This window comes from Rhincodon typus, chromosome 15, assembly GCF_021869965.1.
Source record: "Rhincodon typus isolate 14 chromosome 15, sRhiTyp1.1, whole genome shotgun sequence".
NCBI lineage: Eukaryota > Metazoa > Chordata > Chondrichthyes > Orectolobiformes > Rhincodontidae > Rhincodon > Rhincodon typus.
This window is the reverse complement of record NC_063346.1, coordinates 37871429-37887984: the sequence shown is the minus strand read 5'-3', so window position 1 is coordinate 37887984 and position 16556 is coordinate 37871429. Positions and strand designations below refer to the sequence as shown.

General features: G+C 38.6%; 1 protein-coding gene across 1 annotated transcript in view; it reads right to left on the bottom strand.

Annotated features, from left to right (window-relative positions):
• Positions 1-16556, bottom strand: part of cylda (cylindromatosis (turban tumor syndrome), a) — a 48430-nt gene that overhangs the window by 8652 nt on the left and 23222 nt on the right. The window contains exons 8-11 of the mRNA XM_020515733.2: positions 16034-16100; positions 5831-5963; positions 4836-4944; positions 2093-2211 (exon numbers count right to left, since the gene is read on the bottom strand). Of these exons, the coding sequence (XP_020371322.2) occupies positions 2093-2211; positions 4836-4944; positions 5831-5963; positions 16034-16100 (428 nt within the window). The remainder of the gene's footprint in view (positions 1-2092; positions 2212-4835; positions 4945-5830; positions 5964-16033; positions 16101-16556) is intronic.

Genomic DNA, 16556 nt, shown 5'->3' with positions numbered 1-16556 from the left:
GTTCATCCAGCTCTACACCTGGTTATCCCAGTTATCTATAATACCATTTCCCCCAACTGGATACTCAACGGGGAATATGTTCAAATTTAGTTTAGATTTAAAATACTGAACAGAATATGTTCAAAATAATTGCAAGTTACATCAGTGTAAATAAGAGAATTGAAATTTCACTGTTACTTTTAAAACAATCTGCAGAAATCAGTTGGAGCCTGTTCTGGCTCATTGAAAGCTGTATAATTTTGGGTTCCAATCCTGAGATTTTCGTCCCCAAAATTCTGCAAATTAGTCAAGTACATATTCAATTGTCTTTTATAAGTTGCTAATGGGTCTGATGTCACCATCCTTTTAAGTATTTTGGATCTTAAACTTTTGATGACACTTTTTAAAATTTGCCTTCTAGTTCTTTTGTCAGTTCGTCTCAATCTATGAGATATGGTTAAAGAAACTTGTCAGAGTTTCTCCCTATTTGCTCCATCAGAACATCACAAAGGGTCTATCTCTATTATGTCACCTCTTTTTTCCTGTGTTCTAAGAACAACTCTAGCTTCTCACATTTCACTACATCACGAGTTCTTTATTTCAGATATCATTCGAGTATCCCATCCTCTAATCTCAAAGTCTCGACATCCTTAAAGCATTGTGCCCAGAATTATACACAATGGTCCAGTTTAAAAATAAAAAGATATAACATGACTTTCTTCCGTTTTCTTAAACGCTCAACTTACCCATTTGTAATTTTACCTATTACCCACAAATAAAAAAAAGTGAACTAGAATATACATTTCAATACATATAGGTGTAATTTTGAAAACACAACCTTCAAATATTTCTGAATATGCAAGACAGACCTATCTGCAATTGCAGCTCACCAAAACATACTGCTTCTCCATTTAGTTTCTCAAAAAATGCACAACCTCAGTCATCTGCCTAAAACTGCATTTGCCACATGTCTACCTACATCACATTAGGTCTTCCTGAAGTCTATTGTCCTAGCAATTTCTTTTTGTGTTATACAAAAATTGGCAACGTATTCCTTAAACCTAAGAATAATATATACATAAAAGTAATAATTCCTATACCAATCCCTGGAGAATCCCACAACATACCAAGCTTGATTAAAAAAAAAAATTCAATCTCAACCCTCTGCGATAACATAATTAAAAATTGAAGAAATTCAAAGAACAAATCATTACATCAAAGTTCTTTATTCCACTAAAGTCCATAACAAAGATTGTTATGGATTAAGGATATCTGGATGCCCCTGCTACCAACAAATTGAAGCAAAAACATCAATGCTAGCTGGTAGAGACTAAAAATTGGATGTTGACAGATCAAAAGGTTAATTTCATAAATCATTGGTTCCACTGAACTCAGAATACTAAATTTTGAATGTCACAATACAAAAAAAAGAATATGGCATATACTGAAAGGATGCAAATGCAGAGTGATTAAAGGAATGGAAGATTTGGATTATGAGGAATCATTACACAAATTCATCATACTTCACTAGAGAGAAAAAGTTGAGAGGTGATATTGATTGTTTAACATCCAATTAATGCAGATGCGACAAGTTATTTCAACTTGTCCAGAACAATAGTACCAAAAGGACAAAGCCTGTACTCAAAGGCAGGTAAATTCAAACATAATTCAGAGAAATATTTAAATGAAAAAAGCAATCATTCTATGGAACAGGATCCCTAGGAGGCGGTGGAAGCAGTTAGTATGGTTTCAAATGCAAATTATATTTATCCCTGAAAATAACAACATTTAGTAGTACAACGTATGGGGAATTTCAGACAAAACATGTGGTAATAGTAAGCTTGAAGGAACAGCTGACATTGGAATCACAAATCCCAAAGCTCTTCATCATGGTTTGAACTACCAGAATTACAGAATGTGATCTAGATAGATCTTGACCTACTCTTTTGTCTTGCAATTTCTATGAGGAATATTACTAGTGTGAACAAATCATGGTCAATTTTTTATACTGTGGAAAGTGAATATATAATTGATAACAGATGTTTATTTTGGATCAAACAGAATCTCACATCTTGGAATGTGATTTCTATAATCCACTAAGAAAAATACCTACTTGGGTAGTACAAGCTTTGCAGAACTGCTTGATTTTTCCAGCAGTTATATCAAGATCTTCATAACATTCTTTGCATTCATAAAGTGCAAGACCTCCACAGATACGACAATCTCTGGGTGCTAAAATAAAAAGATAAGATTATCAACTAGTTGTATTGTACTTTGAACTGTTTAAGAAAAACAGCTTTTAATAGAAGAGTTTGAATTTTTCAGCACACCTCAAAATTATTTGCCCAAAATGTTTTTATTTACACTCATTTCTCATGAGCAACAGACAATTTGAATGAAGAATTATCTGTCTCTACCGACATCTTCTGATTTTTGAAATCAGGAAGAGACTAGCCTGTCCACTGATCATTCATACTGCACTAGCAATTTATTAATACACAGTGAAAAAATAATAAAACATACCCTCTCAAGATGTCAATAACTAAATATCCAAGACGCACATGACTGAATGATACAGTTCAGTTGTCAAGTCTAAATTAATATTGTTTGCTAAATGAATCACCTTCAGCTGGATTGGTGTAAAGATGTTAGAATTTTCTTCAGTGCACTTGGGCTTGGGGGCAATAAAAGACACTAACGGACATAAGTAATGAAAGCAAATGGTGACTAAGTCATAATCTCTTTCATTTTACCACAAGAGAATATCTGCCCTCTGCCTTGTGCAAGTAACTGCATGCCTCTGGTACCAATTCCATTAACCTGCCAGACTAAAGCTAGTGGCAAACAAACTTTGCATTTTATTTGAGCAATCTTCTCAAACTCACATCTCCACATATACCTTTCAAATCTTGAGAGTCTAGACTATTTACCTGGTCTTCTGCTTCACTGCTAGAGACGAATGTTGCAAGTGATTTGGTATTTTAACCTAATACTACATTGTTTCACTCGTTTCTTGCTATCACAAGCTTCCTAAATCCTTATGGCCTTGTGTCCATACAAGGCACATAAAAAGTGCTAGGTGTTTTACGGAATCGCCTGCCAGCAATCTAGGTTTAATCGATAAAGAAGAGCGACTTTGGAGACATACCAAACACTGTCAACACCATCTTCCAATAAGTAAAATTTTACTCCTGCTTCATTAAATTTGTTCCAAAAATTCAAAAAGAAAAAGGAATTGTAACTGCTTCAGCAGAAAACATTTGTCTCAACTCAATGACATGGTTGTGAATTTGACATTAGTTCTCTGTAAATACTAATGGTGAATACCCTAGGTAGCCAACTTTGCAATGTTAAATTTGTAGCTAGTGTTACCCTTTTAGGGAATTCATTGCACCAACCTTGGAGAAAACCTTTTTCTTTTTAAAATCCTAATAAACGTCAAAACCCCAGAAAATGTGTGATATTGAAAGTACAGAATTCTTTGAAAAAAAATCAATTAACATGATGGGCATGATGACAATTATCAACTTGGGATGGCAGTAGGATATGAAGGAAGTAACCAACGGCAGAAATTGACCATCAGATTACTTAGAAAAAGTGGCAAAATTGGAAAACGAGAAGAATTTGTAACTTACTGAGTAAGCACCTGAAATGATTCTAGCTTCAGAAATTTTCTTTTGAAAAACATCCTCTTTTAAAGAGAGTCTGTACTGCACTTCCTGGGCTTCTTGCAATGTGGTACTCCCTCAAGTGGCTGCTAACTATATTACAGACAAAACCAGCAAAGTGCTGAAAATTCTTATCTTTGCTTGCCTATAAACAGTGATTATGTTCAAAATTTTTATCAGGGCAATATTAAAAGCTGTCGGACACCAAAAAAAATACAACCCATCCACAGCCAGACCCACAAGCAAAAAACTATGACAGACAAGGACTCAACTGGGAGTTACCGTAACTCAGCGGAGTAAGTAATGAAATCAATTCAAAAATTCTTAAGAATTTGTTGCTTAGGAAAGTTAGAATCTGTGAGAAATGAAAAGTTCAAAAGTAATTATGGCAAATTGTCATTACTCCAAATAAAAATGTAGGTGGCAGACACACCAGATTAATTGCCCTGCAGCCAGGAGTTTGATGACACAAGGAGCAGAACCAGCACAAGAAATTGTACATTTTCTATGGTGTGGTAGAGCTATGAATGAAAATTGTTCAATATTAGAGGAATAACCCAGACACCTCTCAATAAAATGGACAATAAAAATCATAAACAGAATATAAAAGCTAATTCCTAATATGGGATTTTGTGGAGATAAATAATATTCAAGAAACAGCTCACAAACTTCACACCAGGGTAATTAGTGACACTCAAGACTATTCAATTTAAGACAATTTAAAATAACAGTAATAATAATAAAACAGACTACTCAATGAGGATAACAACATACAGCCAAGAAACAATGCTGCAGCCCCAAGGTCAGGAGTGCAACAGTTCCTTCTTTGGCTGCTAGATATCGCTATTCCAATCTATTTTGTTCTGAAAAATGCTAAGTTTAAGCATAATAACTCTTCCTGTTAAAAATGCTTTATTGGTTGTGTTTATTCATGGCTTATAACTATTGAAATTTGACAAAATTACATTGATGTGACATAATTCAAAAGTTTTACTCGCTTTTGGAGAGAAACGACACAAGAAGGATGAACTAAAAAAAAAACCCAGCAAGAGCTAGGAAGACAAACCTAGATTTCAAGGAAAAGGTGAATGGGTCACTCTACTTTCTCTTGCTAGGTTTCTCATAGTAAAGACTGAAAGAAGCAATTAGACCCAAAAGTATTTAGAAGAACACCAAAATGTTACTTACTGTCTTCTAATAAATCTGTGATATCCAATTCCAAAGATGGAAATATCTTATTGAACAACTTGAAATCTTTTCCAAATCGAGGCATTTGAATTATTAGGCATGAAGGTGCCTTAAAGAAAAATTGGACAATCATGGGGATTTTGATTATTCATATTATTTATTACATTCAAAATAAGCTACATGCTCAAAACTTTCAAAGCTTCATATAGTTTGTAAAAATAGTATGCAAATTAGAATCCAAGTATTGTAGTTTAGTCTAATCATATGAAGAAAGAGTTCAGGTATCCAGGTTCTCCAAATACTTCCAATTTCTTCAGGTGAATACCCATTAATTAATACTACTTTCTTTGATACACTTTTAGTAAAACTAAAACTTTGGTTAACTTTTTATTGCAAAATAAAATCAAAGACAATATCTTCTCTAATTCAGAAGGGTAAATTTTCAAGGCAGTTTCTCCCCTAACTCACAGGATGCTTGATGATTACTTTTAAAGGAAGTAATCCTAACACTAACCCTGTTCATTTAAAAATCAAAATTTAAAGAAAACTCTACCCTCCAAGATGAGCAGTACCTGTTTAAAGCTGCTTCAACATACATGATCTTCAATGACAATGACAACGTCAATTCCCCACAGCATTCACAGTTACTATCGTTGATGAAAACCACTAGGATTAAATTCAAATTCCAGTTGATTGCATGACGCCCTTTGTCAGTGCATGTCACAGTGACATGGGTTTTATACATGTTAAAAGCAAGTTAAAAATCAGTGTATCAACGTTAAATTAGAGCTCTCCTTGTCTGATAAAAGGCAACAGGAGTTCAAGGAGATCAAAAACTTGACCATATAAAAATTGAAATCTAAACACACTACCAAAACTAAACAAATCTGGACAGTGAACTCTGAGGATGAACATTTTATTAACTTACATGCATCCAAAATTACAAAAGAAACTTTGTCATGCTATTCTGAGATATTCATTTAAGTATTCCATACCTCAGCAAACTTAAGGTCACTAGTAATAAAGGACCATTCCAGCAACTGTTGAATTGTTGGGACACCAACGTTTTCATTTTTATCCATGAATATTTGGTAAAAGAAACAATCTTGTACTTTTTGCCCAGCTGATCTGTGTTGAAATAAATGTAAAGAAAAAATGAATTCTACCAAAGTGCGTATTTTGCCCAACTGATGGTGTAGTCAGTAAATTTGGTACTGAGAAGTACAAACCATATGAATCCAATTCCTTGTTCTTACTGTTTACCAGATTGATATCTGTATCAAACAAAAAATTGCTGGAGAAACTCAGCAGGTCTGACATCGCCCAAGAAGAGAAAGCAGTTAACATTTTGGATTCAGTGACCCTTCTTCAGAACTGCATCTGAAACGTCAACTCTGCTTACTCTCCATAGCTGCTGCCAGATCTGCAGAATTTTTCCAGCAATCTGTTTTTATTTCAGCTTTACATCATCCACAGTTTTGTTATATAGTATTGATATCTGTAACTTGAATTAGACACTAAAAGACAGAGATTTACAATGAGTTTATTGTACATCTATAATTTTTGCCCAAATGCCAGTTTCCACCTTTCTCTTTGGGATTCATTCCCAATCCAGAAGCCACCTGACAACTCAGGAAAAACCCAGGCCTTCTTTTTATAAAATTCACCCAATCATCTAATTAATAAATTAAGAAAACACCTAAACACACACATCAGGGCAGTGTGACTATAATCAAAAAACAAATACTAAAAACTGGAGAGGGGCAAGCAAGGTTGAGGGACTGAATCACAGCAGTGTTGGACAGGGAGATGATGAACTCCAGCCCCTGCAGCACCTACCTATCCTTAAAAGCTTTCAAGGCTACCAGTGGACAACATGTGCTCACTCTTCAAGGACACCTGGGCACAGACATAACCACAGAAAGAGCCCAGCTCTTTTTGTTTGAGAAACCTACCACCAAATTACCAGCTGGACTATTTTAAAATAGATCAAATTACATGTACTTCCCATCAGGGGTAGTGCAACAATAACAAAAAGGATAGGACAAAGTCAGAAATCACATGACACCAGATTATAGTCCAAGAGGTTAATGGGAAAAATCACACAAGCTTTTGGAGCGCAGCCCCTTCATCAGGTGCTGTGAGAGCGCTCAGCACACATACCCAGAGTTTACAGGCAGAGAGATCAAGGCAGAGAGGTCAAAAGATCATACACTCATGTGACTGGAGTGTCAGATGATAAATCTCTGCAGATGACCGAGAGTGTTAGACAGCGAGTAAAGCATCAACAGCTGAATAACCAGTGAAGGGATGGCCTATAATCCGACTATGTGAGACGGAGAGATAATTACAAAGAAATTAAAGATAAGGTGGTGCTGGAGACAGACTAAATGACTGGAATTGTATGTTGAATTTAAAACTGTGCAAACTCAAGATCCTAACAATTTATCATGGTGATGTTGTCAAAACAGGACAGAAAGGAAGATTTTACAGACACAGAACAGTATGGTGGGGTCACCTGTAACGCGATGAAGAGTATCTCGCCAAGATCTTCCCTACAGCACCACATCGTATCTTCAAACAACCGCTAAACCTTAAACAGACCATTGTTCACAGCAAACTATCCAGCCTTCAGGACATTGACCACAACACCGCACAAACCTCCCATGACAATCTCTGCAAAACATGGCAGATCATCAACATGGATACTACCATCACAGATGGAAACACCAACCCCCACATACATTGCAGATACTCATGTGACTGTGCCGATGTTGTCCACTTCAATATACTGCAGGCAAAGATGCCCAAGGCACGGTATATTGGGAAACCAGGCAGACGCTACAACAACAGATGACTGGACACTGCACAATCAATCATTGCCAAACAGGAACGTCCCCTCCCGGTTGGGAACATTTCAGCAGTCAAGGGTATTCAGTCTCCGATCTTGGGGTAAACATCCTTCAAGGCAGACTTCGAGATACACAACAACCCAGATTCACCTAGCAGAGACTGATATCCACTTCTGTACCCATGAAGATGGCCTCAACTGTGATCTTGGGTTCATGTCACGCAACAGGTGACCCCACCACAATGTTCTGTATCTGTTAAAGCTTCCTTACTGTTCTGTTTTGACACTATCACCTTGATAAGTTGTTAGGATTTCTCTACCTTAATTAGTTTGTACTGTTTTGTATTCAGCATGCAACTCCAGTCATTTAGTTTGTCTCCAGCACCACTTTATTTTCCAATTATCTCTCTGCCTCACATAATCGGATTATAGGTCATCCCTTCGCTAGTTATTCAGCTGTCGACACTTTACACACTGTCTAACACTCTTGGTCATCTGCAAAGAGTTATCATCTGACACATCACTCTCAACAATTGTACGATCTTTTGAGGGGAGGGGGAGGAGGGAGGGGGGATGGGGGAGGGGTGGGTGATGGGGGAGTCAGAGGGGGGAGAGGGGATGGGGAGGGAGCGGAGGGAGTCTCAAAGGCTACAGTGTTCCCAAGTGGAAAATGTGATGCTACTCTTCTGGAGCACTGGATCAAGCCCAAGACAGATGTTGGCCAGGGAACAATACGGTCTATTGGAGTGACAGGCAACAGGAAGCTCGGTTAGTTTTGCCAACAGAATGTAGGAGAGCCGCCAAGTGGCCGCCCAGTCTGCGTTTCATTTCTCCAATGCAGAGGAGACCACATTGCAAGCAACAAATACAGTAGACTAGATTGAGTGAAGTGCAGGTAAACTGCTGCTTAATCTGGAAAGTTTGTCTGGGGCTTTGGACAGGACGTAAAGGGAGGAACTAAAACAGGCATTCTCTGATGCATGGGAAGGTACTGGGGTAGAGAAGGAGTCCAAGGTGTGCCAGAGGGAATAGTCCCTGCAGAAGAGCTAACAAGAAGGATTCAGGAATGTGTGTCTCGCGGTGCTATCCAGCTGGAGATGGTGGAAATGTGGCTAATGATCTTTTGGATATGAATGCTGGTGGGGTAGTAAGTGAGGACCAGAGGACCCTATTGTAGTTGCAGTTGTGGGAGGGAAAAGAGGTGAGGGCACAAGCACGGGAAATGCGTTGGGCATGGTTGAGGGCCCGATCAACCATAGTATTGGGGAATCCTCAGTTGAGGAAGATGGTGGCATTTCAGAGGCTCCCATTGGAGCACCTAGTGCCAAGAGAAAAGATGTGATAGAAATGGAGAAACTGAGAGAATAGAATGGAGTCTTTATAGGAAGCAGAGAATATGTAATTAAGGTAACTGGGAGTCAGCAGGTTTGAAGTGGATACTGGTGACCAGCCTATATCCAGAAATGGAAAAAGAATGTCGAGGAAGGAAAGGGAGGATTCAGATGGACCAGGTGAAGGTGAGAGCAGGGTGGAAATTGGAAGTGAAATTGGTAAACTTTTCCAATTGCACACGAGAGGGGCAATGATGATGTCATCAAAATACCGGAGAAACACTTGTGGATGGGGATGCCTTGAGTAGGATGGAAACAAGGAATGTTCCACGTGCTCCATAAGGAGAAAGACATAATTGGGGCCCATGCGGACAACCAGGTCACACCTCTGACCTGAAAAAGAGAGGAGTTAAAGGAGAATTTGTTCAAAAAGTGAGGACAAGCTTGGCCTGGCAGGGGAGGGCGGTGGAGGATGTGGGCCATCCTGATCAGAGATGGACATGTAAAGGGATTGCACGTCTACAAAAATGACCTGACCTGACCTGACCTTCCTGTTGCCTGCCACTTCAACACACCAACTTGTTCCCTAGCCAACATCTGTCTCAAACTTGCTGCAGTGCTCCAAAAGAAGATCAGCGTAAGCTGGAAGAACAGCATTTCATTTTCCAATTGGGAACATTGCAACCTTCAGCACTCTAGTTAGAGATCAATAATGGTAAGGCCTGAGCACGTTCTCCCATCTCCTTACTGTAATTCCCACATACCTGACCTTGCCATCCCATGCTCAGCTACTAATGGTCCCAATTAGCAGCCACTGATTCCCCCAGGCTGCCCTTTACCTAGTTCTGTCTGTCCAACTGTTGTGTTCTTTCTCTCTGGGCTTTATCTCCACCTATCATTTACTCTCTACCACACCCAGTCCCATTTTCAGCATATATGTCACCGTTTTCCTAGCTACAATCAGTTCTGAAAAAGGATCATTGGACTGAAATGTCAACTCTGCTTTCTCTGCACAGGACCTGCCAGAACTGCTGAGTTTCACCATCAATTTCTGTTTCTGACCCTAATTAGATTTTTTTAAAAATTGACCTGTTCAGATGTGTTATGACACATCTCTGAAGCAGGCAGTCCAATGAGAATCATCTGCTCTCAATCAACTTTGGAGCTGACCAGATTAACCACGACAGGAATTTACATTTCAAACAAATTGTAGTGGTACAATGGCCCACAAATCTATTAGTATCTATATACCATGTGGACATTTGGAGAGACTGGTTTTTATGTGATGACATAATGTAATGCCAATATAATAATTTGTATAGTTGATTATTAACATTCATTGCACAAGGCCACTGCCTTTAGAATAAGGTCTCATTGCAAGACCAAACAAAAAAGGGTGAAGAAAACCAAATATTTTTGTACCGTCCTAACGTTATAGCAAAGATTTTGCCAAGGCAATGTGTTAAATCAAAAAGGTAGAATAAACAGATCTGGAGGTAGGTTTTAAACTCAAAAGGCCAATATATCATTACACACATTGATTGGTTCATAGGTACTGCCTCATCTCAAAGTGAAGTTTTCTCAGGATGTGGGAAACACTAGCAAAGTTTCGTTTTGTTTTTGCCCATTGCCTACCAGAAACAATGTTGTATGATGTTAGTGAATTTCTGCAGTCCTTCTGCTGATGGGATAGTCACTATTTTAAGTGCTAGAATTTCAAGATTCTGACCCAGCCACAACATAAAAAGAGAGTGATAGGAGAGTGATATGTGCCAAGTCAGGAAAATGACAGACTTGGAGAGAAACGTGGAAGCAACTACATAGAACATCAAATGATTTTGTAATCTTACCAACAGCTATTAGAAATGAACTAAAAAAAAGCTGCATGTAGTTGATAATTCCTTTAAATAATGCTGATGGCAGGTCTTTTCCATCGCCTGATGCACATTCAACCACACTAGGCATAAGATTACTGGAGCAATGAGTTCAAAACTGAAGTATGGTTATCAAATCATCACGCAACATCATGATGCGGCTACCCTGCATACTTTGGGTAGACATTAGCTTGCTATCCACTAATGCCTTCAATCCAGCATGGTCCGTGCCCTGTTACAGGAAGGCTATTATTAAGCTGGAGAGGGTTCATAAGAGACTTACCAGGATGTTGCTAGGAACAGTGTTTGAGCTATAAGGCAAGTCCAAATAGGCTGGGACTTTCCTCACTGGAGCATAAGGAGGTTAAGGGGTGACCTTATAGAGGTTTATAAAATCATGAGGGGAATAGATAAAGTAAATGGCAAGAGTTTTTTCACTCGGGTGGAAGATTTCAAGGCTCAGGGGCCTATTCTTAAGGAGAGAGGAGCAAGATTTTAAAAAAGACTCATTGTCCAGGGACAATTTTTTTTTAAAAACATAGGGAGTGGTTCGTGTGTAGAATGAACTTCCTGAGGAAGTGGTGGATGCAGGTATAGTTACTACATTTAAGAGACATTTGAATAAGAATATGAATTTAAAAAGTGTTTGAAGGGATATAGGCCAAACGCAGGCAGGTGTGACTAGTTTAAGTTTGTGATTATGGTCAGCACAGACTGGTTGGACCAAAGGGTCGTTTCCGTACTGTATGACTGTGTGTGTACGTGCTTCAGAAACCATGTTAGACCCCAATCCACAACTATGGACAATTTTAAGCCCAATTTTTCAAGGTAAGTGGTAGTTTGGTAAGCTGACACTTCATTGCAAAATAAGACAAGATGCATTTGTTTTGATGAAAGATTAAATAAGTTGGTCGCATGGTACTTTTTGCATTACAGGGAATCCTGACCAGCAGTCAACTCTTCAACAATGACCAAAATAGATAAATTGGTCATTCAGTTTATTTGCTACGCATAATTTGGCTGCCACAACAGCTTACATAACAACAGTGGTTTGGCTTTGTTAACCACATTTGGACAAATTAAAATTTTGTGGAAATGGGAATTATATTTGCAGAATACAGGGTTAACGGAAAGATTCTTGGCAGTGTGGAGGAGCAGAGGGATCTTGGGGTTCATGTTCACATTTCCCTGAGAGCTGCCACCCAGGTGGATAGAGTTGTTAAGAAGGCATATGGTGTTAGCTTTCATTAATAGAGGGATTGAGTTCAACAGTCGTGAAGTTAGGCTCCAGCTATACAAAACCCTGGTTCGGCCACATCTGGAGTATTGTGTCCAGTTCTGGTCACCTCATTACGGGAAAGATGTGGAAGCGTTGGAAAAGGTGCAGAGGAGATTTACCAGGATGTTGCCTGAAATGGAGGGAAGGTCTTACGAGGAAAGGTTGAGACAGCTAGGGCTTTTCTCTTTAGAACGACGAAGGATGAGAGGTGACTTGATAGAGGTGTACAAAATGATCAGAGGTATAGATAGAGTAGACAGCCAGAGACTTTTTCCTAGGGTGGAGGTAGCTTTTACGAGGGGACAGTTTTAAAATGAGAGGAGGTAGATATAGGGCAGACGTCAGAGGTAAGTTCTTTACTTAGAGAGTGGTAGGGCCGTGGAATGCATTGCCGGAGACGGTAGTGGAGTTGGCCTCATTAGGGGCATTTAAGTGGCTATTAGATAGGCATACGGATGATAGTATAAGGTAGCGGTGGAGGTTAGATAGACTTTAGGTTTCGGGTAAAAGTTCGGCATAACATCGTGGGCCGAAGGGCCTGTACTGTTCTATGTTCTATATAAAGCCAGTTCTTTTCCCATTTTATGACTACATTTCTGCAAAACTCGACAATAAGTTTTCAAATAATTCCTTGGTAATACAAAACTTAATATGGCTAAAAAGACACAAAATCAAAACTATTAGTTTGCACTCATCAGGACTAGGAATTTTTTTTGGTTCATCAATGTGATAGGAGTGATGCTAGCTGGGCCAGTATTTATTGCCCATCCCTCGTTGCCCTGGAGAAGATGCTGGTGAGCTGCCTTCTTGAACCACTGCAGTCGATTTGATGTAGGCACAACCACAGTGCTGTTTGAGAAGGAGCTTTAGAATTTTGATCTAAGTGACACTGAAGGAACGGAGATATATTTCCAGATCAGGATAGTGAATAGCTTGGAGGTGAACTGGCAGATGTTAGTGTTCCCAGGTCCTTCTAAATGGTAGTGGTTGCGGGTCTGGAAGAAGAGCCTCACTGAATCTTATATATACACGCATCAGTGATGGAAAGAGTGAATGTTTATGGATGTGGTACTAATCAACGGGGCTGTTTTGTTCTGGATGATCTCAAACTTTGAGTGTTGTTGGAGCAGTACTCATCCAGCTAAGTGAGGAGTATTCCATCACACTCCTGACAAGAGTCAGGAGGACCAAGGAACTCCTGCAGAAATCTTCCAGAACTGAGATGACTGACCTTCAACAACCACAATCACATTCCTGTGTACTAGGTATGACTCTGATCAGTTTCCCCCTTGGTGAATCTTCTCTGGACTGTTTCCAATGCCACTATGTCTTTTCTTAGACAAAGGGACAAAAACTATGCACTGTATTCTAGTGGTGGCTTGACTAGTGCCTTGCATGGTTTTAGCAAGACCTTTGTATTTTTATACTCTATTCCCTTTGAAATAAAGGTCAACAGTCTATTTGCCTTCCCTATTACCCGCTGAACTTGGATGCTGGCTTTTTATGATTCATGCATGAAGACCTTCAAATCTAACCAAGCTACAGCTTTTTGCAGTATTACCCTATTTATATTATATTCAGCTCTTCTATTTTTCCTGCTAAAGGGCATACCCTCGTATTTTCCCTCATAATATTCCATCTGCAAAGTTTTTGACCTGCCACTAAACCCATCTATACCCCTCTGTAGACTTTTTGTGTGAGCCTCACTACTTGCATTTCCACCTATTTTTGTCATCCGTATGTAGTAATACATTCACTTCTGTCACCTAACAGATTGACACACACACACACACACACACACACACACAGTAATAACAGTGGTTCTGGTACTGATCCCTGTGGCACTTCTGCAGTTACAGGTTGCCATCCTGAAGATACCCCCTTTATCCCAACTCTATTATTTAGCCAATCCTCAATCCATGCTAATATAATACCCCAAACACTATAGGTTCTTAAGTAGCCATAAGTGCAATACCTTATTGACTGTTCTTGGAAATCAAAACATATTACATCTGCTGGTCTCCCTTTATCTATCCTTCTCACTGCCTCCACAGACAACTGTAATAAGTTTTGTCAGGCATGATCCCCCTCTCAAAGCCATCCTGAATATCTTACATATTTGTATAACTATACACCCTTTAGAACAGAATCCACCATCTTCCCAATGACAGATGGCCTATAGTTACCTGCTTCTAGTTTGCCTTCCTTTTTGAACACGGGTATGACATTAACAGTTTACTTATCCTCTGAGATGTTTCTAGAATCTCAGGATTCTTGGAAGATTCCTACCAGTCCATCCACCATCTCTGTACCTGTTTGCTTTAAAAGCCTATGATGCAACCCATCAGGGCAAGGGAACTTATTGTCTTTACTGGGTTACCTTCTCACGTACATTTTCCTCTCGTTATAGTTATTGTATTCATTTCCTCTCCTACTTTAGCCCCTTCATTATTTAGTATTTTTGAAATGCTATTAGTGTCCACTATCATGAAGACTGCTGCAAAGTATTTATTGAACTCCTCCGCCGTTTCCTAGTTCTACATTTACCTAGCCTTGTTCTCAAAGGGACCTGTGTTCATCTGGCCTCTCACTTGCTTTTTTTAAAAAAAATTACAGAAGCTGTTACTGTGCATTTTTATATTGCTTATTAGTTTGCCTTGATAGTTTATCTTCTCCATCTTTAGTTGGCTGCTCAAACTTTCCCACTTCTCTGGTTTACCACTGATCTTTGCCACATTGTAAGTATTTTTTACAAAATGTGATACTATTTTTAACTTCCTTGGTAAACAATGGTCAGTTTATCCCTTTCCCAGACTCTCTTCTTCAATAAAATGTGTCATTGTTGTGAGTCACGAGTTATTTTCTGCCTTTGTTTCTTAACTGTCGTTTCTTCTGAACTTTGAGTCTAGTTATGCCAAATCTGCTCTCATCCCGGTGAAGCTGCCCTTATTCAAAATTTAGCACAGTTACTTCTGGCCCAAGTTTCTCACGCTCAAACTGAATGCTACGTCAGGCTTGGATAGGTTTGCACAAATTAAGGATTTAAACACATTCTTACCCAGCAAATGTATGCACCCGTCCATTAATGGACAAACTTAGCTGATTAATATCAGACCAAACAGGTAGTCTCTGATTAGTCAGGATTCCAGTGCTGGTCTCTGACTCTCTGCAGAATGCCAACCATGCTTACTCAAATTGTGACTGCAAAACTCAGAACAGAGTCCAGCAGTCAATTAATTCTGCTACTGGACAAGATTTACTAAATAATCCAGCGTCAAGAATTGCAACTGAAACCAATTTAAGATCAACTGTAAGGGTTTGCAGTGTATTTTATTTGAGTGTGCTAGTAAGTGTATATAGTCATAGACAGGACCCCATACTGTATAGGCAAAATGTGTGCACATGTTGTACCTGTTTCATGAGAAAGTGTATCGAAACTACCAGTCTACCCCTCTGTAACAGTGCCCTGACCAATCAAAGTTTATCTGTCTGGGCTGAAGTAAATCAACTAGCTAAGCATGACAGTTAACAGATCCAGCTTCACTGCCATGTCAACAGTGGCTCAAACAATTAGAATCCTCTTCTCATTTTGTATAAATTAGTGCTCCCTTTCAAAGTTTGATTTCTTGTGTTCCAATCCTGATGAGTGCAAGACAAGTTTTGACTTTCTCTTTGTCGGAAGCTTTCAATCATAAAGCTTTCATATTAACCACTTGCATGTATCTGGGGTTTTGCATTCTACTTTCATCGAAACACTTTTTTTTATATCCCAAACACATTAAATTGTGAGTAAATACAAACATAGGTCTCCAGTAACATCTGCACCTCAAGCCTTCATATAGTGGTGATAAAGGTTTGTTTACCTGATTTTCAATAAAGGTTCTACTTTTAATATATGATGAAACAATATGTTGAGAAATTCTTCCGGATCTATAAAATAAAGAAATGTTTGTTCAGTAGGCAAGCAAGTATAAATGCCCAAAAATTATCTTATTGGCATTATAGAACATTTTCTGCATTTGCCAAATGCTTTGCAAGTTTAAATTACAAACAAAAGATGTTCTACAAGTGTTCCTTGAGAAGTAAACATAGAAATTTAGGAGATACTTAGCATTATCTAATATAAGCAAATTTAAATCAGGCACTTGATAATGATCAGCACTTGAAATATACTTGGGCATCTTCTGAAACCACCATCTCAGGCAGAAATTAAATGGATCCCTACTGGGCTGGGTGCAGTAGTCTATAGACTTCTAAGCCTTTTGTTTCAAATTTAAATCTAGTCTCAGATGGAAATTATTCAAATTTGAATGTCTCCAACAGCTCTTTTTGAACAAGTCCACTGTACAAAACTGAAAATTTAAAATCTTCGTATGATTGCAATAT